At 32.8% G+C, this 16,039-nt stretch overlaps 1 protein-coding gene across 2 annotated transcripts in view; it reads left to right on the top strand.

Moving 5' to 3' along the window:
* Positions 1 to 15,815, top strand: part of LOC125618427 (signal transducing adapter molecule 1-like) — a 27,599-nt gene extending 11,784 nt beyond the window's left edge. The window contains exons 2-3 of one of the 2 annotated variants that reach the window (XR_007349685.1): positions 8,001 to 8,085; positions 11,580 to 11,598. Coding sequence is in view for 1 of the 2 variants with exons in the window: in XM_048809044.1 (XP_048665001.1) it covers positions 8,001 to 8,085; positions 14,864 to 15,002 (224 nt within the window). In the remaining variant the exon portion in view is untranslated. Of the gene's footprint in view, positions 1 to 8,000; positions 8,086 to 11,579; positions 11,599 to 14,863 lie in introns of those variants that run through there. The other variant, XM_048809044.1, reaches the window with a different exon arrangement.
* Positions 15,816 to 16,039: the final 224 nt, after the last annotated feature.

Genomic DNA, 16,039 nt, shown 5'->3' with positions numbered 1-16,039 from the left:
TCCCACTGTTGGTTTTCATTGTTATTTTCCATTTCCTCTTCCTGTAATGTTTTGCCAAGGATGTTTTGAAGAGATGGTTTTCTAGCTGCAAATTCTTTTAACTTTTGTTTATCGTGGAAGGTTTTAATTTCATCTTCCATCCTGAAGCTTAATTTCGCTGGAATGATTTTTCTTTTCTAAGATGAAGTAAATGTTCTTGAGGGATATTGTTCAGGACAACTCAAATCTTCTTAGACTTTAAAGGGGTTGAAAATCTTAAAGGGAAGGGCTACGGAACTTACAAGCTTTGTGTTTTGGGCTCTTTTTCATTTGTTTAGCTCTTAGGCTGAGGGCCTGGATTTTCAAAGAATGACTCAAAGTAGAATTTGCTCTTATTTTCTAAAGATGTATAATGTGTATGGATGCTTGAACAATTACAGGTAAATTTAAGACAGTCTCTTAGCTTATTCTCTGGCCACAACAAAATTGAATAGCATTTTAACATATGCATCCTAAATAACCCACTTGGTTACCTGGACAGAAATATTTTCTCATTATGTTTCTCCTTTTTCCTTTTACAAAATGGTTTTATATATTAGTAGTAGATTGATTTTGTTGTTGTTCAAAAAGCCTAGATCTGATTGGAATTTTTCCTGGTTCAAAACTCTTCCTTGACTCTCTGATGTTTCCTGAATCAAAGTAAATAACTCTTCTAGTATTTTAGGTCTTAGTATGGTTGTACCTGATTAACCCAATTTTTAGCAAAGTAGTCTGTATTTCAGCCAACATAGATATTCTTAATCATACTTCCCCCCCTCTTTTTATAGCTTTGCTTCTTTTCTTTATTTATTTAAAGAGAAAGAATAATTCATTACTTTGTTCTCCTAGTTTCTAAATGTATTCAAAAGCCTTTCCTAATTCTTCTTTTCTTTTCCCACAGATTCTTTTTCAACTTGATTTGGGCTTTTTATAACCTCTGTGACACCTTTTCTATCTTATATTTAAGCTATCTGAGTTTCTTTTTCTTCTTCTTTTTTAAGATTGTAAGTCATTTCAGATAAGATCTGGCATACTCTAGAAGCTCATTTTCATTGAATATGTATTCAAGTTTTATAATTTTTATAATAATTAAATATAGGAGTGGATTAAGGGGAATGATCCGTTTTCTATAAAGAAAGTTGTGATCTATTCTCTATACTGTAACAAAAGACAAGTTAATCAGAGAAAAGCTTAACAAATTTATTTGATCAGTCTTACCTGACATGGGAGCCTTTAGAATTAAAACCCACAGACCCAGGGTGAACTATACATTTTTATGCTTAGGTTTGATGAAGCATGGAAAGCCATGTGGAAATGTGGTTGGACAAAAAGAGGAGGAACCTAATGGTAATAGATTGTATGGGATAACCCTCAAATGCTTATCTGTTCAAGTTCTTCTTGGTCCCTGAGATGTAGCATTTCTTCTTCTTGGGTATGAGGCCAGAATCTTTTGGAATGAAGTTTTTAATTTTGTTATGGCTGGCTCCTAACAGAAAGTCAAGGGAAAATTTGCATAATAATTCTAGTTTTTATAGTTGTTTGTGGGGAAAAGGGGTTCTCCTTACTATGACCTACCTTTGAGAAGTAGAAATTCTAGTTTCTGTGGCTTACTTCATGGAGGAATAAGGGATGAGAGACAAGAAATGAAAGAGAAACTGCTTATGAGACTTTTACCTTGGGATATTGGTTTCTTAGCCCCAAGCCAAAATCACAGATGTTTTGGACTTTTTTTTTTTTTAATTACAAGAACAATTCATTGTATATATTCATCTGCCTTCGTTACCTTTCACGTTAGAAGATGGTAGGATGATGGTAGGAAGATGATAGGATGGTTTGAGTGTGTCCTTCAAAGGTTCTTGGGCTTGAAGCTTGGTTTTCAGTAGAGGTGGTGTCTAGTAGGAGCTTATTAGTTTCTCTCCTTGGAAGAGATTAATGTAGTTCCCATTGGACCCTTCTTATAAGAGTGTGTTGTTAGAAAAAAAATGAGCATGGCCTCTGAATCCCTCTGGTTTCCTATTTCACTACCAAGGTCTCTTCTATAGGTACTCTCACCATTGTGATGCTCTGTAGCCACCAGACCCTTAGGGGCTCAACTGATGGGGCCGCTTGATCTTAGACTTTTAGCTTACAAAACTTGGGCTCATTAAACCTTTTTAATGTAAAGTACCCAGTCTCATGATTTTATTATACAATAGACAAATGATAATATAAATAGCTAGGCACAGGTATCCTGTATGCAAGTACCCATACATTATCAGTACTCATTGTTTGTCATCCACTACTTTTTTATTAGATGCTTATTACAGTTCTCAGTGTTAGTGATCAACTGGTAGATGATGCTATAACCCTTAGGGATGTGACATAGATCAGGTATTACAAGCCTGCAAAGAATTTGGACAGAATTTGCTACTTTCTATTTTCTGCTTTTGTACTTGCTGTGACCTATCTCTAGCTCTTATTAGTAGGGTCAAGTGGGGAAGTGATGCAGGCAGCAGAGCATTAAGGAGAGAAGTAGGAATTTTATTATCACATAATTAAAACCAGCCATTACAAATATGAATCTTGTTATTGGTTATTCCATCTCAGGTTAAAAAATGAGTTTGTTGGGGCTGGTGTTGTAGCTCAATAGTAGAGTGCTTGCCTAGCATGCGGATGCACTGGGTTTGAACCTCAGCACACATAAAAATAAATACAATTAAGGCATTGTATCTATCTACAACTAAACAAAGAAAATCTAATGTTAAAAAGGAAAATGAGTCTGTTATTGGTGATTTAATCTCTCTGTTCTTTGATGAGTTGTAGTGCTCCAGTAAAGACTGGTTGTCTTCTGCGCATCTATAATCTTGAAAGGTAATATTTTTATGAAATTTTGCCTCCCACGCATTCTATTTCTCCTAAGTTGCTTTGTTGCTTTTTTCTGTTTTCTTCTTTCCCTTCCTCCCTTTCTTTCTTTCGTCTTTTCCTTAATCTCTCATGTTAGATATTTTTTCACTTAATAATTTTCGCTTGTCTGCCCATGGTTAATACTTGAAAAGCACATTGGAAGCCTTGATTGTGTGGTTAGGCCTTCTTGATTTTGAACTACATTGGTTATTTTGTGGGTCATTTACTGTGGAATTTCTTCCCTTGCCCTCAGTATTATATTTTTAGTATCTGTAAGTCTTTCCTCTTGGGCTGAGCTAGAGCATTCAGTTTTAGTCTTTTCCTGGAAGGTTAAACCAGCTGTTGAACCAGCTTTGCATAGCTATGATAAATCTCACTTGGTCTTGATGTGTGGTTCTTTTTATATATTGTTGGATTCAGTTTGCTAATATTTTGTTGAGAATTTTTGCATTCATACTAATGAAAGATAATGCTCTGTAGTTTTCTTGCAGTGTTGTCTGGTATGGGTATTAAGGTAATGCTGGCCTCATAGAATGAGTTAGGAAGTATTTATCTTTGACAAAAATTGTAAAGAATTCCTTAAATGTTTGGGAGAGTTCACTGGTAAAACCATCTTTGATGCTTTCTGTTTTGGAAGATTATTAATTTTTTTGTTCAGTTTCTTTAATAGATAACAAAACTATTCAGATTGTTTATTTTTATCAGTTTTGGCAGACTATGTCCTCAAATAGATTAGTCCATTTCATCTAGATTATCAAATTTGTGGGCATAGAGTTGTTGATAATATGTCTTTGTTTATAATCTTTATGCCCATGGGATCTGTATTGCTGTCTTTTCCTTCATTTCTCATATAAATTTATATCCTCTCTTTTTTTAAAATTAGCCTAGTTAGAGGTTTTTATTGATCTTTTAAAATAACCAGTTTTGGGCTGTATTTATTTTCTGTTTTTCTCTCCTGTTTTCAGCTTCATTGGTTATGTTCTCATGTTTGTTTGTTTTTCCTTCTGTTATTTTGGATTTAATTTGCTCTTCTAGTTTTCTAAGGTTGCAGCTTATATTATTGATTTTAGGTATTTATTGTTTTCTAACATTATAGCATTGAATGCTGTGAGGGTTCTTCTAAGCAGTGCTTTCATTGCATCCCACAGATTTTGATAAATTGTGTTTTCATTTTCCTTTAATTTAAAATATTTTAAAATTTCTTGAGACTTTTTGATACGTGTTATTTAGAAGTGGGTTATTTATTTCTGTGTATTTTGGTATTTTCAAGCTATTTTTCCGTTATTGATTTTCTAGTTTGACTTTTTTCTGGTCTGTGAACAGACATGGTGTGATTTTTACTTTTTTCAATTTGTTTTGGTGTGTTTTATGATTCAGAATATGGTCTGTCTTGGTGAATGCTGCATGTGAGCTTGAAGAGAGTACAAATTCTGCTGTTTTGGAGTTGTCTATAGTTGTCAATTACATCCTGTTGATTGATGGTGGTATTGAGTTTAACTGTATCCTTACTGAGTTTCTGCCTGCCTGATATGTCCATTTCTCATGGAGGGGTATTGAAGGCTCCAGCTATAATAGTGGCTTGTCTGTTTCTTCTTACAGTTCTGTCAGTTTTTACCACACATATTTTGATGGCCTATTGTTAGGCATATACACATTAAGGATTGTTAGGTTAATTGCCCCTTGTTATATAGTGCTCCTCTTCATCCTCGGTAACTTTCCTTGTTCTGAAGTCTTCTGTGTCTGAAAATAACTACTCTCACTTTTTGGTTTTCTTGGCATATCCACACACTTCTTGGCTCACATGGGGTTATGTCCAGATAGACCCATTGTAAGTTGAAATATCATGTCAAAAATGTATGTAACAGCATACTGTAGTGATATATGACTATTGATATGTATAACAGTGGAATGAAAAATAGACAAGTTTTAAGACCAGCCTAAGTGTCCATCAACAGATGAGTAAGTAATTAAGGAAAATGTAGTGTATACATACAATGGAGTTTTTTTTTTAACATTTATTTTATTTTATATTTTTAGTTGTAGTTGGACACAATATCTTTATTTCACTTACTTATTTTTATGTGGTGCTGAGGATGGAATCTAGGGTCTCGAACATGTGAGGTGAGCACTGTATTAATGAGCCACATCCCCAGCCCCAACAATGGAGTTTTATTCAGTCATAAAGAAGAATAAAATCATGCCACTTTCTAGTGAGTGGATAGAGCTGAAGAATATGATGCTAAATAATAAGCCAGACTCTAAAAGTTAAGGGTCAAATGTTTTCTCCATATGTGGAAGCTAGAGAGAAAAATAAATAAAAAAGGACCTCATGAAAATGATGAGAGACCAGTAGAGTAAGAAAGGGATCAAGCCAGAGAGAAGAGGGGAGGGAAAAGGAGAGATGGAGGGGAGGGAAGAAGAAAGAAGACTTTCTTTGATGGACTCACTAATAGACTACCACCTGAGTTTGGTCTGCAAATAGAAATTTGACTGGGTGGGGGGGGGATAGAATATCTAAGAACAAATAATGGGAACACCAGAAGGATAAAAAAAGAACAAACAGATTTCTCCCAAATGTCAGACAGCAAAAAGACCCTGAAGGCGCTGGGAATACCAAGCAAAATAAATGTCAAGAAAACTATACATGGGCATATCATATTCCAACTGCAGAAAAATCAAAGATTTAAAAAAAAAATCTTGCAGAGGCCAGTGGGAAAAAATGCCTTATGATAGTAAAACAAATACATCTGACTTTTCAGAAATCACCAAGCAAGACAAGAGTGACATAAAAATTTAAAGCATTTCTTTTTGATTCTTTCCTAGAATTTTTGTCTCTCTGCTTGCATTTATTTTTGCATGCTGTCTGCTTTTTTTCATCAGAGCCCTTAGCATATTAATTATGGTGTCAAAAATTCTTAGTCTGATAATTCTAACATCCCTGCCATATATTAATCTGGTTTTCTATGCTCTCTTTACAAACTGTTTTTGCCTTTTAGTTTGATATGTAATTTTTTTTTTTTTTTTTTTTTTGAGTTGAGGTGCCGAGGATTGAACTCAGGGGCACTTAACCACTAAGCCACATCCTCGGCCTTATTTTTTTGTATTTTATTTAGAGACAGGATTTCACTGAGTTGCTTAGTGCCTTGCTAAGTTGCTGAGGCTGGCTTTGAACTTGCGATCCTCCTGCCTCAGCCTCCTGAGCCTCTGGGAGTACAGGTGTGCGCCACCACATCAGGCAATATGTAAATTTTTGATGTATGGAAAATAGAAACTCACTTCAGACCTTTAGGTGGCTCTTAAATAGGCCTTAATAGTGTGGTAGTAAGACATGATGGGAGCATAAGTGTACTCTAGTCCTATGATTAGGTATGTCTTTTATTGAGCCTGTGCCTCTGGACTGTGAACTTTACAAATGCTTTTCAGTATTTCCCCCACATAGTGGGGGTATTTCTCTTTCCTCAGTTAGAAAGGTAGAGGGGACTAGAGCTGGGAATCACTCTTACCTTAATCTCTGGTAAAACTTTGTTTAGTTAGGCCCTAGTAAAATAGTTTGTCTTCAAGGCAGTCCTTGTTAAGAAGAGCAGAGTGCTCTGGTGTGTTTCAAAATGGTTCCTTCTCTTCCCTTTCTTGCCACTAGCACAGGGAAATTTTTCTCATATATTCACAGTGAAATCCACTTTATTTCTTACAAAGATGTGGGGATTCCCTTATGATTTGGTTCTGCTGAATTTAATACTCACTCTTGTCCTGTGAACCTTCAGCAATTTGTCGGTTTACATTTAGATTTTCCAACCTGGCTTTGATTCCTGTGGAGATTAATTCTGCTTGTGCTAAGTTGTGATTCTCTGCATCTGCTTGTCTCTCTAATTTTGGGAGTCAGTGGTTTGCTCTGTAAGCTTCTTCCCAGAAAGATCTAAGAAGAGTTGTTATTTTTTAATTTGTTCAATGTTTTACTGGTTGGGAAGGAGTGATGGCTTCCAAGCTCCTACGTGCCGGATTGGAAACCAGAAGTACTTCCATTATTTTATGTGTCCACTAGTTCAGAAGAGCTTTGCTTGACTTCTAGCAAACACACCTTCACTTTTTTTTTTTTTTTTTTTTTTTTTTTTTTTTTTTTTTTTTNNTTTTTTTTTTTTTTTTTTCTATATTTGGGGAGAGGTAGTTGCTAGTGGCCTTGTATAAGGAAGACGAAGTAGTGAACTACTACATTTCAAAGAGCTCTTATTAATTTTTCCTAATTTTAAGACCTCTTTCTTCACTTTCATTACTATTCTTTCTGCTAACCATTTTCCAGCTGCTGAGAATTCAGTGGTATATAGAGGCTAGTTATAATAATATATGATTATGTGATTCTTATAATATATGATTCTCCCCTTTGGGTCCTCTATATAGGTTATCATATATATGTGTTGTTATAAAGCTTTTGGGATATAGTTGCTATTAATTACATCTCATGTTTTCCATGTGCTTGTGTGTTTGTCTTTTTAAAAATCTTTTCATAATTAAGGAAATAAGCTAAATTAGATGATTGTGTTCATTATACCATACCTCTGTTGATGTTTTTAGTATGTCAAGTGTTTAGGAAAAATATTTGCAGTTTGATTTTTTTCTGTCCTTTAGTTCCCTCCTCCACATTCTCAAAAACAAAACAAAAACAAATCAATAAAACTAGCCAAATAAATTACATGAAACGTTTTGATAGAGATCTGTACCTAATCCGTGTCCCTTCATTGACAAGATTGATTGTCCCTTCATTGCTAAGATTTTTTTGATAATGAAAATAATGTTTCTTACTTTAGTCCTTCTATTTGCAGATGGGGATAGACCTGTATATAACTTGCTTTTATAAAGAAAAATAATGTCCTATATTTTATTTTAAGTGAAAAGCAAATGAAATGTGAATGGGGAAAATTTGTGTTAGTAAATGTGCTCCTTCCTCTTTTAAAGGTGGACATAAAAATCTTACTAACCAGACTGCTGGCAACTATTTGGGTTTTTTATTGATGCTTGATTATACCATAATTTGATGATTTGAATATAATTATGATTTTTAAAGACATTTAAAATAATGTTTCTGTAATTCCTTTTGCAATCTGCAGAGAAAGCAACCAGTGAGATGAATACTGCTGAGGACTGGGGCCTCATCTTGGATATTTGTGATAAGGTTGGCCAGTCTCGTACTGGGTAAGTGTTCAACATTTCAAAGAGTTTTATTCATTCTTTTTTATAAACATGAAGAAAAGGATCAAGAGGTAAAATATTAAAAGTTAAAAAGAGAATGTTTTTACTAGAAATATTTGAAGTCTCATCCCATTAAGGTTTAACCAGTTAGACTGACAAGAGTGGTAAAAAATTGGGTTCAAATTTTGGTTGGAACTACTTAGTTATGTCACATTGGATAAATAATTTGCCCTTCTGGCCTACCTTTTGTAGTTTACCACATAGAATTGAAAGTAGTATCTTCTTCTTGGGGGGATTGTTGTTCATTTGTGAGATTAATTAATATATAAAGTGTTTCTAATAGTGCTTAGCCTGTAGTTAAATGTGTATAACTCTTTCTGCTTTTGATTAAAATCATATTTTGCTCCACTTTGACTGTTGAGGCCTGGGTATGGGCCAATATCTCTGTATGTTTTAGAGATAAAAGTTTATCTAATAAAAACATTCCAGTTGCAGAGTCCCTCTTCTCTTTTCATTCTGTTTGTTTTCATTTTATCGTTACTTTGGTATTTTTCATTCTGTAAGTTTTTTGGGGGGTGTGTGTATAATATTTTGGTCAGTTATTTTAAATCAAAACTCCCTTTTTTTACCAGAAATATTCCATTTTTTAAGTAAAAAATTAATTCATAAGTGGACTTCAGGGTGCATGCCTATAATCCCAGTGACTTGGGAGGTTAAAGCAGGAGGATCACAAGTTCAAGGCCTGCCCGGAAAAATTTAAAACTTTGTCTCAAAAGAAAAAGTGCTGGGGGGCTGGCTATCTCAATGGTAGAGGCACTGGGTTTGATCCTCAGCACCACATAAAAATAAATAAATAAAGATATTGTGTTCATCTACAACCAAAAAAAAAAAAATTAAAAGATAAAAAAAGGGCTGGGGATGTGGCAGTAGTGGAAGTGTGCCCATGGGTTCAATCCCTGGTATCAAAAATAAATGAATGAACAAATTAATTAATTTGTAACCTATATGAAATTCTGTGTGATGTATAATAAATGTCAATTTGTTTTTCTTCATGTTAGCATTATTATACAAACAAGTGTTCATTAGATATTCTTTTCCATATTTTTGTTTTCTCACATATTTGAGATTTTGGGATTTGTAAATGTAAAAAAAAAATATTCTTTGTCTTTTTGCATTTTGTTTTTATCCAGTATCAACAAATTTGGATAGTCTTCATTTTTTAATTTTTTCAAGTTTATTTTTAGTCTGCCTGTTTTTTCCCCCCTCACAATATTTTTTTAAATAATTTTTTTAGTTGTAGATGGATACAATCTCTTTATTTATCTATTTATTTATTTATTTATATGTGGTGCTGAGGAATGAACCCAGTGTCTCACACGTGTGAGGTAAGCACTACCACTGAGCTATAGCTGCAGCCCTCACAATATTTTTTTTAATATTTGAGTTATACCATTTGGGGATTTTAATTGAGGTTATACTAAATACATGAATTTACTCAGGAAATAGTTTCAACTTCAGTAAGTTACATAATGAGGGATAGTCTATTTGTTTTTTTGTTTTTTGTTCTCCTTTATTCCCTTCTTTCTTCTATTCTTTTTCTCCTCCCACTTACTTATTTTTCTTTTAAGAGTTATTGATGCCTAGCCTGGCACAGTGGTGCACACCTGTAATCCAGTGGCTCAGGAGGCTGAGGCAGGAGCATCACGAGTTCAAAGCCAGCCTCAGCAAAAGCGAGGTCCTGTGCAACTCAGTGAGACCCTGTCTCTAAATAAAATACAAAATAGGGCTGGGAATGTGGCTCAGTGGTGAGCATCCCTGAGTTCAATCCCAAGTACCACACACACGCACACACAAAAAAGTTACTGGTGTCTAGTTCTTTTAAATCCTCATTAAGTTAATTTCCAAACATTTATTTATTTGTTTATATAAATAGGATATCTCTTTGTAGTTCTTGTCAAAAAAGAGTTGTTTGAAAAGAAATAATTGAGATACCACTTTAAATTACTGAGGTTTTTTAAAAAAATGTCTGGCCCAAATTGTTCATGCATGCAGTTTTTCTTTAAGGTTAGTGTTTTGCATACATATCCAATTATCTTTCTGTCTTCTTATTGTACCTGGATATTCTCATATTAGGAAGTGGAAAACATAAGAGCTACACTATGACTTTCCTGGATTGTAGGCATTTTTGCTTTCAGAGGCTCCCTTAAAAAAAAAAAAGCACGAATGCTTTGTTATAAAGAAAAATATATGTATGTTAAATATTAAAGCATGTTTTTTTTGATGCGAAGGGTTTTTTTGTTCTTATTTTAGAATAATTTAAAACATTTTTGTGTGCTTCTAAAATTATTGTGAGCCCTAGACACTGTTGCCTACATGCCTAATATATAATAAACATTACAGAATTGGCTTATAAATTCCCATAAGAGTTTAATAATACAAAATTTTAAAGAATCTTTTTAGCACTGTACTGTGGGATACTTGTATTCTTAATATGTTACTTGTTTTCAATTTTCCTTTTGTGGTATATATTAAAGCAAACACATATAATAACTTACCTTTTTAGTCTTCTAAAGTGAACAGTTAGTTCAGTGGCATTAAGTACATTCACACTGTTGTGCGGTGTTACTATTATCCATTTCCAGAACTACTTCATCTTAAAGTGAAACTATAATTATGTCCACTAAATAATAACTTCCCCCGACCCCAGTCTTTTTTTTACCATTTTTAAATCATCTTGTAATTAGTGTATATGGAAGACTTAATGGAGATCTGACTTATTTAGGAATTTGTATAGATATGTTTAGATGCGGGTTGCTGATGGTAGCATAAGAATATTAAACAGTACTATAAGTTGTAAGTGAGATATTCTAGATGCTTCTTGTGCTTTAGAGAAGACCAGGACAGGAAATTGTATTTTCCTAATATATTCAGTTTAAGGTAGTTTGAAGTAGAGGGAAGTTGTGGATTGAAATGCGGTTTATAAGGTGATTATGTGTTAAACAACAATCTGGATTTAAAAAAGATTATTGTTGCCCTTTAATATTACCTTGAAGTTTTATAAAATATAGAGATATATTTAAGAAGACCACTTCAGGGATGATAAAGGGACGTAAGGGAAAGCATTTCTCTTTGAATATTTTCTCTTTTTAATAAATAATTTGTAATGAGTAATATATAGTAGAATAATTTAAAGACTAAATAAAATGAAGTACTTCATATTATTTTAAGCTTTTCCCCCTGTTTTTTGCTCCCTAATCTCACTCGTAGCCCTCTTTTGAAGCTGCTTTTGAATTTTGGTAATATAGAAAATATTCTCACGTATAAAGAGGGAGACAACAGCCATTATTTGAAATTTCATTTAAAGTATGTATCCCCACTCCCCTCCTTTTTTTTGTGGTGCTTGTGCTGGGGACTGAACCCAGGGCCTTGTATGTGCAAAGCAAGTACTTTACAATTGAGCTACACTTTCTCCACTCCCATGTTTTGTTGTGTTTCAGATAGCATTTTGCTCAGTTGCAGAGGGTGGCTTTGAACTTGATGATCTTCCTGCCTTAGCTTCCTGAATTGCTGGGATTATGGGTATGCACCACCATGCCTGTATGATGTATTCTTTTAAAAATAAGTATATATTCATATGGCTCAAAAATTAAAACAATTAAAAAAATGAAAATTAATAAATCTAATTTCTGTTCCTGTTTCCCATTCCCTATAGATAACTTCTTTTATTTCTTAATGTAGGTTTTTTCCTAATGTGAATACATTTTCCTTCATTCATATAAAATAAGCATACACATTTATTACTTAATTTCTTAATATATCCTGTCAATATTAGAAATGTATTTCTTTTAATGTCTATAAGTATTGGACAAATTTAGAAATCATTTTTTAGTTTAACATCAGTTTCGGTTAGTGCCTTACAGGGTTTTTTACATACTTCAATAATTATTAAATAAAAATTACTAAATACAAATTATTTAATAATTTTTGTCATTATGTCAGTCTCAAGAAACTGAGTAGATGTAAACCTTATTTGCTTCATATAAGTTATAGTTTTTTTCTTTTAAAGCTTGAAATATTTGATTGTGCTGAACTGAAAACTTTTAAAAAACATTCTGAAAAAATTTTCAGACTCCTTAGGATATTCACATGATTTTTAGTGTGCAGTTCCAGTGTATGAGTAAGTAGCGAAGAATGCCAATTAGGTCATATGATGAATTGAACAGTCTCTGTTTGTTTAGAATCAAGAGAACCTTCAGACTCATAGTAGCAGTTTTCTTTAACAAGTCTTCACTTAATAAATAGCTTTATTTTTCTGTTACTTTTGATTGGTGTATGATTTCATATGCAAAAATAGATGTGTGGGGGTAGGTATTGATTATCCATAATAATAATAAGTTGAGATTAAAGTTGTGTAATTGAACTCTTTATTAAGTTCTACTAATAAAGAGTATATGTTAACTGTTTTTACTTAGTTTTAGCCAAAGATATAGTTGACAAAAGGTGGAAAATATAGTGTAACTCTTCCTTATTTGCCTAATGGATATGTTTTGTAGTAAATCTTTGATTTATTCACACAGAATTAGAAGGATAAAATCAAAGTTATTACTGATATTTTGTGAAACATATAAATGCAAGTCTTTGGGGAGAAATTTGTTAAAAAAAAATTTTAACTCTGTATTGTTTTGTCCAGGATTGAACTATAACTGTCTCTGACCTTCAGCTGGACGGTAATAGAATATTTTCTGATTTTTGTAAGGAAAACATAATCTCTAATCATCTTAGAGTTGCAAGGGCGACATCAGGTAGAGAAACAGATTTAAAAATTCTTTTTTAGTCTATGATCATATTCTTTTTTTTTCTGTTTTGTTTTTTTAATGAGTTGTTAAAAAGATGCAGACTATTCTAACAGGATAAATATTTTTAACCATTTCACTTTGAGTTAATGAAGGCTCACAAATGAGCAACACTCCTCATTGAGGAAAACAAAAAGCTGTTGTCGACAAGCGACAGCACACACACAAAAAACAAAAAGACCTGTGTAAAAATAACTGTGTTCCCATATTTTTTGAAGTTGATTTACAATGGGATGATATGCACATGATCTTGCTGCAAACTTGCCATACAGACTTGTAATACATGTAGTCTAGACAGACGATTCAGTCCAAGAGGTGCTAACTTCAGACAATGCAGCACTATAATCCTTTTAACAATGCAATTTGTTTTACTCATTACCTTTTCTTCTAGACTGAAATACAGGCTAAAAGAAAATGCTCCCTAATTAAAATTGGTATTGTTTACAAGAAAAATTGTATAATTTTGCATTAGAATTTACAAGTATATGTTCAAATTGAATTTTTATCTTCCCCCCAAGCCCTGCCATAAAATGGGCATGAAGTAAAATTTTTTAAAAATGCCTTAATTTTCAACTTCATGCAAACTAAATAAAGATGACCAAAACAAAAGCTTAAAACAATGGAAGGATATTTCACAGAAAATTTCTTATACAAAAAACACATAAGAAAAAGGGCCACTAGGTGACATTTTAATTTACAAATTGGCATCATTTTGGTCGACAAATATCCAGATACTATTCTTGCCTGCCAACAAGAGTTGAAGAGGAAAAAACCTAGCATGACTTCAGATTTTAATCACACATTTCTTCTGGAATTTCATGTGGATTAAGGATGCCATATGATCATATTCTTGATCTATGAGGCCTTACTTTTCAAAGGTCTTCTAAATGCTCTTTTAAGAGTAATGAGTAATGTCTGACATTTATTGACCATTTATTACTTGCCATGTACTGTTTAAGTGGCCCTGTACACGTTTAATCATCACAGCCATTGTAGAGTATTTTAGGTTTTCCCATTTTAAAATGCAAAACCTAATTCATATTTAGAACTCTTTAATGTCATTTAAACGATGGGAAGGGTCCCAACAAAAGTAAAATTAAAGAATTTGTAAAGCATGATCTTGATTTCCATTTTTCATTCTTCTTTTTTTTTTTTAAACAAATGGAATTTCTTCAATTGGTTTCATTTTTTTCCATCAACTGGTTTTTCTTTTTTTTGACAAACACTTTTTGAATACTGAATATAGTGGTGAATAAACCAGGCATAACCTTTGCTATCAACAATGCTAATACTATCTTGGTAGAAGATAGGAATAAATAGGTAAGTAGTTGAGAAGGGTAAGCGACATGCTATAATGGAGAGCAAAAGGAGAGACCTACTAGATTTTTCAGGGAAGGGCCAATGTGAGGGCTAATAATTATTAAATTAATAATATTTGTGCTATGATTATAAAGTTCAGAAGTCTTAAGAGCTGAAAGCAGTGTATCCTAGGCAGAAACAATAGCATGTATGTAAATGCTGCCAGATAGAGGAAACTTGTTTTTTTTTTTTCCCCTAAGAATTTAAGATACAGAGTAGCGGAATCTGAATCCTAAGTGTGCAGAGTTGGATTATATCAGGATAATAGAATATATATCCTTTCACACTGGCTTCATTCACTTAGTAACATGCACTTAAGGTTTTTCCTTGCCTTTTCGTGGTTTAATAGTTTCTTTTTTATTGCTGAATAATATTTCGTTGTGTATATCTATATGTACTACAGTTTGTCTACTAACCTGCAGGGCATCTTGGTTGCATCCAATTTTTGATGATTGTATCATTTATGTTCAGATTTTTGTGGTGATACAGGTTTTCAGCCCAACTGGATAAATACCTAAAATTTATGATTGCAGATTACAGGTTCTATCTAACTATAAAATTGTGTTTAGCTTTGTCAGAAGCCACAAGTCTGTCTCCAGAGTTGCTGCATGGTTCATTTTTTACATTGAAGTCTATAATCTATTTGGGATTTATTCTTCTAGGCAATATGAGGTATGGGTCCAACTTTATTCTCTTCCTTTTATCTAACCAGATATCCCAACATCATTTACTTATAGTTCTATCTTATTTCCTTCTGATTTGAAATATTACCTTCATATGTTATATTCATGTATGTATTTGGGTCTGTTTTTGGACTTTCTTATTCCATTCCAAATGAGAAATGGAATGTATGTGATTATTTATGTGCTGTTACCTATGGTTTTCATTATTAAAGCTTTATAATATGTTTTAACATTCTGTAGGACTAATCTTTTTTTTTTTTTTTTTTATGTCTAGAGGTTTTCCAGGTATTCTTGTCCCTCCCTACTGTGTTAGATAAACCTTAAAATTGACTTGACTTTCTTTTTATATTGGCTTAGTTTTAAATTAACATTTGTATGTCTTTGATGTTGAATCTTCCTGAGGACATAACATATACTTTTGTTTGTGTTCTATTTTAACATTTTAAATTTTTTCTAAGTCCTATACATTTTTTATGAGATATTTTGTCTTTTTTGCTGCTATTTAAGCAAGGTTTTCTTTCACTGGTTGCTTGATGGGAATTTGCTTTTTTATTCTTATTTTAAGTTTTCCAATGTTTTTATTAGTGCATTATAGTTATAAATAATAGTGGGGTTCATTTTGACACAATCATGCATGTATAGGATTTTCTTTAAGTTATGTAATTACATCTGCATATCTGGAAGAGAATGTTGTACTGTGTGTGTGGCCCCCGCCCCCACAATTGAAATGATGATTCAGCAGAGAATGGGGTAGTAGAAGGAGCCACGTAGGGAATGGAATCTGATATTTCTATCTTTACTTGTCTAGACAATGATTTTTCCTTTTTATTTTACTTTTGAAAACACTATTTATTTTGTAGAATGAGATCTATAGAATCCTAGTGATTGTAGAGATTATTTTACATATGAGAAAACCAAAGCACTGAGATTTTAATAGGACTTGTTGCTGTTAAGCAGAGGTAAAATTAGGTTTCTTTACTTTCAGTTTTATGTTTTTTCCCACTTTACTATTCTGTATCCTTATGTGTCTATTTGTTATTTGTTAAAATCATTAATGAATAC

This window comes from Marmota marmota, unplaced genomic scaffold (assembly GCF_001458135.2).
Source record: "Marmota marmota marmota unplaced genomic scaffold, marMar, whole genome shotgun sequence".
Lineage (NCBI taxonomy): Eukaryota > Metazoa > Chordata > Mammalia > Rodentia > Sciuridae > Marmota > Marmota marmota.
Note: the sequence above shows the minus strand (reverse complement) of the source record. Positions and strands in the feature narration are given on the sequence as shown.